General features: G+C 53.2%; 1 protein-coding gene across 2 annotated transcripts; it reads left to right on the top strand.

Moving 5' to 3' along the window:
* Positions 1–66: 66 nt before the first annotated feature.
* LOC129604536 (uncharacterized) lies at positions 67–3,235 on the top strand. Of its 2 annotated transcripts, none has more exons than XM_055511163.1 (8): positions 67–916; positions 1,041–1,153; positions 1,299–1,408; positions 1,651–1,775; positions 1,858–1,940; positions 2,026–2,096; positions 2,321–2,436; positions 2,622–3,235. In XM_055511163.1, exons 1-7 carry the CDS (start codon positions 67–69, stop codon positions 2,406–2,408), a joined length of 1,440 nt encoding a protein of 479 aa, XP_055367138.1. In that variant the 3' UTR covers positions 2,409–2,436; positions 2,622–3,235. The 2 variants fall into 2 exon arrangements, with proteins under 2 accessions (XP_055367138.1, XP_055367141.1); XM_055511166.1 differs by having other exon boundaries at positions 2,321–2,442.
* Positions 3,236–5,146: the final 1,911 nt, after the last annotated feature.

Here is a 5,146-nt window from a genome sequence, read left to right as displayed (position 1 = left end):
ACTGTGTCTGTTTGTTAACCCTCACGCAGCCTTCGAGGGGGTCAGTCTGACCCCACGAGACAAACTATGAAACTTTTGATTCTTTTTACGTTTTTGGCCACAAGGCACCTACGCGTCGCAGGATCCGCTGCGGCTCGGTCACCGCTCCCTTCTTCTTCGTCACAGGCCCGTCCCGCATCCTCCCGGGGTCCGGCGCGACCCCGGCCCCATGTACCTCCCCGTCCCGCATCCTCCCGGGGTCAGGCGCGACCCCAGCTCCCTGTACCTCCCCGTCAGGCGTTCTCCCGGGGTCAGGCGCGACCCCAGCCCCATGTACCTCCCCGTCCCGCATCCTCCCGGGGTCAGGCGCGACCCCAGCCCCATGTACCTCCCCGTCCCGCATCCTCCCGGGGTCAGGCGCGACCCCAGCTCCCTGTACCTCCCCGTCAGGCGTCCTCCCGGGGTCAGGCGCGACCCCAGCCCCATGTACCTCCCCGTCCCGCATCCTCCCGGGGTCAGGCGCGACCCCAGCTCCCTGTACCTCCCCGTCAGGCGTTCTCCCGGGGTCAGGCGCGACCCCAGCCCCATGTACCTCCCCGTCCCGCATCCTCCCGGGGTCAGGCGCGACCCCAGCCCCATGTACCTCCCCGTCCCGCATCCTCCCGGGGTCAGGCGCGACCCCAGCTCCCTGTACCTCCCCGTCAGGCGTCCTCCCGGGGTCCGGCGCGACCCCGGCCCACGGAACCTCCCCGTCGGGCGTCCTGCCGGGGTCCGGCGCAACCCCAGCTCCCTGTACCTCCCCGTCAGGCGTCCTCCCGGGGTCAGGCGCGACCCCAGCCCCATGTACCTCCCCGTCCCGCATCCTCCCGGGGTCAGGCGCGACCCCGGCCCCCTGTACCTCCCGGTTCTCAGAGTAATGGCTGTCTACAAGAAGACGGTAAGAAAAGCGTTTCAGTGAAATAATACTTTCTGTTTTAAAATGTTTGTTAAAAGAAAACGAGAGAGAGAGAGAGAGAGAGAGAGAGAGAGATGCTTTGGCTTTTTGGTTTTTTCCTTTTCAGCTGCAGACCATCGCAGTCATTTGATCAGAGCGGAGGGCAGCCAAAGGCCTCAGTATCTTGAGGATCACAACACAAAAAGGCACAGTTTGACTGTTCCCTATGAGCCGCCCCAGGTATCACTGCCTCTCACTTCTGACCTTTCCCCTAACGTAGCAATTAAATGTTATCATTCTGTTGTGCCTCTCGTTCCGCTTTCACGGTTTGTCATCCCTGAAATTACCCGTGCACTAAACGACTACTATCCTGCATGTGTTTCAGCCGGGCTCAGAGATCACCACAATCCTGTTCAACTTCATGTGCAACAGCTCCTGCATGGGAGGCATGAACCGCGGACCCATCCTCACCATCCTGACCCTTGAGACTTCAGAGTACGTATGGTTTCATCTACCAGGATTGGTGTGAGCTGAAATGTATTTGCTGGATAAAGAGTAGTGTTACATGGAAACCGAGGGTCGACGTGGTGTAACTTGATCTCCTGCTTTATGTATTTGCCTGTTTTATGTTTATTTTGTTTCTAAATGTAACTTGAAGTTGAAGTTGTGCATCACTGTTATCCCACCTCAAAGATAGCTTTTGCACCCTTAGTAAATGTTTTTCTACTGTCTTTTAGCGGACAACTTTTGGGCCGAAGATGCTTCGAGGTGCGTGTCTGCGCGTGTCCCGGCAGGGATCGTAAAACAGAGGAGGCAAATAGTGCCAAACTGCAGACAGGGGCCAAACAAGTGAAGAAAAGAAGTATGTGTTTGTTTATTAATGCTGGGTTTGTCTTTGAACCTTGGCTGTCTTCTATCTTACGGATCACGTTTTGCTTTTCTAGAAAGTGCCCCAGCAACAGATCCTGATATGTGCAAAAGGAAGTCTGGCTCAAGCACAGACGAGGAGGAAGTATTTATGTTGCCAGTTAGTACACACACAAAGTATTTAAAAAATCTAGTGTTGTCACAGAATTGCAGCTCTCAATTTAAATCCTTTTTTTTTTCTGCAGGTTAAAGGCCGTGAGCGCTATAACATGTTAAAAAAGATAAATGATGCATTAGAACTGGCTGAAAAAGAGGCGTAAGTATCTTTAAACTACAACACACACACACACACACACACACACACACACACACACACACCGAAACTGTGATCGGATGTCACTTTGATAAACATTAGCTGCTACGGAACAGCTGCATGAGACTTTCAGCATTGCATAGCTGTAGCGTTAAATACTTTTCCCTTAAACCAGACGTGTCCCATCTCTGTTCTGCATGGTCACTGTTTGTTTCCTCTCTCCACAGTAAAAACAAAACCAGGGCTTCTAAGGAACTGCTGCCGTCCAGTGGAAAGCGCGTCTTGCAAACAGCAGAACGAAGCGACAGCGACTAGTTGCAATCTGCCTTCTTTTAACCGCCATGTACGAGTACGAACATCTACGATCATGACTATGAATCATTGTTTACCTCCCTTTGATGTTTCTACATTAATTCCTGCCATCAGTCTGAGGGCATACGTTGAGCAGTAACGTATTAACGATTCAGTGGGCCTTTACTATTTTTAACTACAAAGCCCTTTAAATAGTTTTTTTTTTATCTCCTGCAGGTTATGTTCAGTGTTGCTTCCTGGCCAACATCCCTCAGCAGGAGGCTGCACGATCATCGAGTTCAGATGAACTGCGCGACCCCAGCCCCCCTGTACCTCCCCGTCCCTCGTCCTGCCGGGGTCCGGCGCGACCCCAGCCCACGGAACTTCCCCGTCCCTCGTCCTGCCGGGGTCCGGCGCGACCCCTGCCCACGGAACCTCCCCGTCCCTCGTCCTGCCGGGGTCCGGCGCGACCCCAGCCCCCTGTACCTCCCCGTCCCGCATCCTCCCGGGGTCAGGCGCTACCCCAGCCCCCTGTACCTACCCGTCAGGCGTCTTGCCGGGGTCCGGCGCGACCCCATTTTTTTTGTTTTTTATTTTTCCTTCTCCTTTCCTCCCCTTTACCTCCACCCGTGCCACAGGCCCACTGATGATGAACATGATGATGATGACGACGAACATGATGATGATGATGATGATGATGATGATGATGATGCAAGCAGACAGCTGCGTGCAAGGGCTGACCATTTTAAACGAAAAATAAAACAGACCAAACAGGCAAAAACATTTGATTAAATGCCAAAAGTTTATTTAATAATATAAAACAGTTATGAAATAAAGGAGTACAAGGCGCATTCCGTACAGTATAATTTAATCGGTACGCGTAAAGCAACAGAGGCAGGCGTAGAAAGAAATTGAATACGGCCCCTTTTTTTTTTTTTTTTTTTAATCTTCATCAACGGGATTCTCGGCTCATCAAAACTTGACGCGAAGCAACTTTCGCAGCAGCGCCAGCATCAGTATCCCGCAGCGTTGGTTGTGGCTCTCGCTCCGCCGCGAGCCGCACACGACGCAGGGCATATCGTAGCCAAAGCCGACATGGCCTTCCACGGCCTCCTTCAGCATCAACTCGGGGAACGCCACGTAGCCCCTTCTGTAACGCTCCTTGCCTATCATTGCTTTCCGGACGCTTTCTCTGCCAGAGAACTTTTTCGCCAGGAAGTCGCACTCCTCCACTCCGGCAACGTGCACGTGATACACATGCTCTCTCAGCATGTTGTCACCCGCTACGAAACGGGAAAGCCTGACGCCGCACGCATCACACACGTGAGTGTCTACGGTGTCCAGCTCATACGACATGCCCTCGCGGCTGCCCAGCTCCCTGAACAGGTTGTCCGCAGTGCGAGGGCCGACCACGCTCCTCTCGCTCGGCCTTTTCGTGTACAGCAGAGGCTTGCGCCTGTAGTCGTCGTCCAGCTGGGTGTCGGTCAGGTACGCCGTGAATCTCTCGCAAACTTCTTTGCATCTGTCGCGGTGTCGTCTCCCCGCGCCGGCACAGATGACGCATCGCTTTACGTTTAGCAGGTAACATTTGCCACCGCTGGCAAATAAGAGGGCGTCCGGAAACGCCACCATGCCGTGGGCGAACCTGAGTTCGCCCAGGTCCAAGGCCAATTGATCCGGTGGCAGGTGGCGGTGTCTGTAATGAGCCTTGACGCGAGCACACCGTCCGTCGCTGGCCAGGATGTGTTTGTCCAACAAGTCCCTCAAGGCACCCTCAGGCAGAGCGTTTACCACACAAACAGTCGCACTCCAGACCTTCGTCTAGGCCTCCTTCCGGGTCTGGGAATCCGCTATGATCCAACGGGCACGGGGTTCCCTCTTCTTCTACGCGAAGGCGCAGACAGTCTGTGGTCCGCTCGAGCCGCGGCTCGAACACCGCGCAGCCGTCGGTTTGCAGGTCACCTTCTTCTTGAGAGGCCATAGCGTTGGAACCTTTCGACGAGACTGTGGATAAACGCTCGTTCCAAGCTTGTCAGGTGAAGTGGTACTGCGACGTATTCTCTCTGCGACTTTTAAGGTTTGCCGCACCCCCCCCCCCCCCCCCGCAAACAGGCACCCAACCCAAAATCTGAACCGGCGAGGCATCCTCCAACCGGCTCATCGTCATCTCACCGCCAGACAACTCCTCCTTAACCGTCCTCCACTTTGTCCAACGTGGAAAAAGTCCTCCGACCGGGGCAATTTATTCCCACCAGGAGGATCCTCCAACTCGGAAAAATCCTGGGAAATCGAGGGAAAACTTGTGTAAACTTCAGCAGCCACGCTCCCCATACATGTAAAATAAAAAAAAAAAAAATTGATTTCACCACCCACCCGTCCCGCGTCCTCCCGGGGTCTGACGCGACCCCACGCTCGCACACACACACACACACACACATTATTTGAATATTATCATATTATGAGGGAGAAAATAAAGACCAAATAAGCAAAACTTTTGATTAAATACTAAATATTTATTAAATATAAAACAGTAATCAAAGAAAGGGGTACACAATGCATTCATATGCACTCATATTCATATTCATATTAAAACCTCAGAGAGACCGAAATCATCCCACCACCAGAGAACTCGGGAACCGTTCTCCACTTTATCCAACGTGAAAAATCCTCCAACGTGGCAGGTTATCCCACCGGAGGGATTCCTTCAACGCGGTGAAGATTCCTCCAACTTGGAAACTCGGTGTTTGTGTGTGTGTGTGTGT

This window comes from Betta splendens, chromosome 1 (genome assembly GCF_900634795.4).
Source record: "Betta splendens chromosome 1, fBetSpl5.4, whole genome shotgun sequence".
Classification (NCBI taxonomy): Eukaryota; Metazoa; Chordata; class Actinopteri; order Anabantiformes; family Osphronemidae; genus Betta; species Betta splendens.
This window is presented reverse-complemented; position numbering and strand designations above follow the sequence as displayed.

What these genes read in the sequence shown, in the direction of transcription:
- LOC129604536 (XM_055511163.1), top strand. Translation starts at nt 67, where the DNA reads ATGAAACTTTTGATTCTTTTTACGTTTTTGGCCACAAGGCACCTACGC. An exon ending in AGGAAGTATTTATGTTGCCA is followed by an intron (nt 1,941 to 2,025) that starts GTTAGTACACAC and finishes TTTTTTCTGCAG; the next exon opens with GTTAAAGGCCGTGAGCGCTA. An exon ending in GAACTGGCTGAAAAAGAGGC is followed by an intron (nt 2,097 to 2,320) that starts GTAAGTATCTTT and finishes CTCTCTCCACAG; the next exon opens with TAAAAACAAAACCAGGGCTT.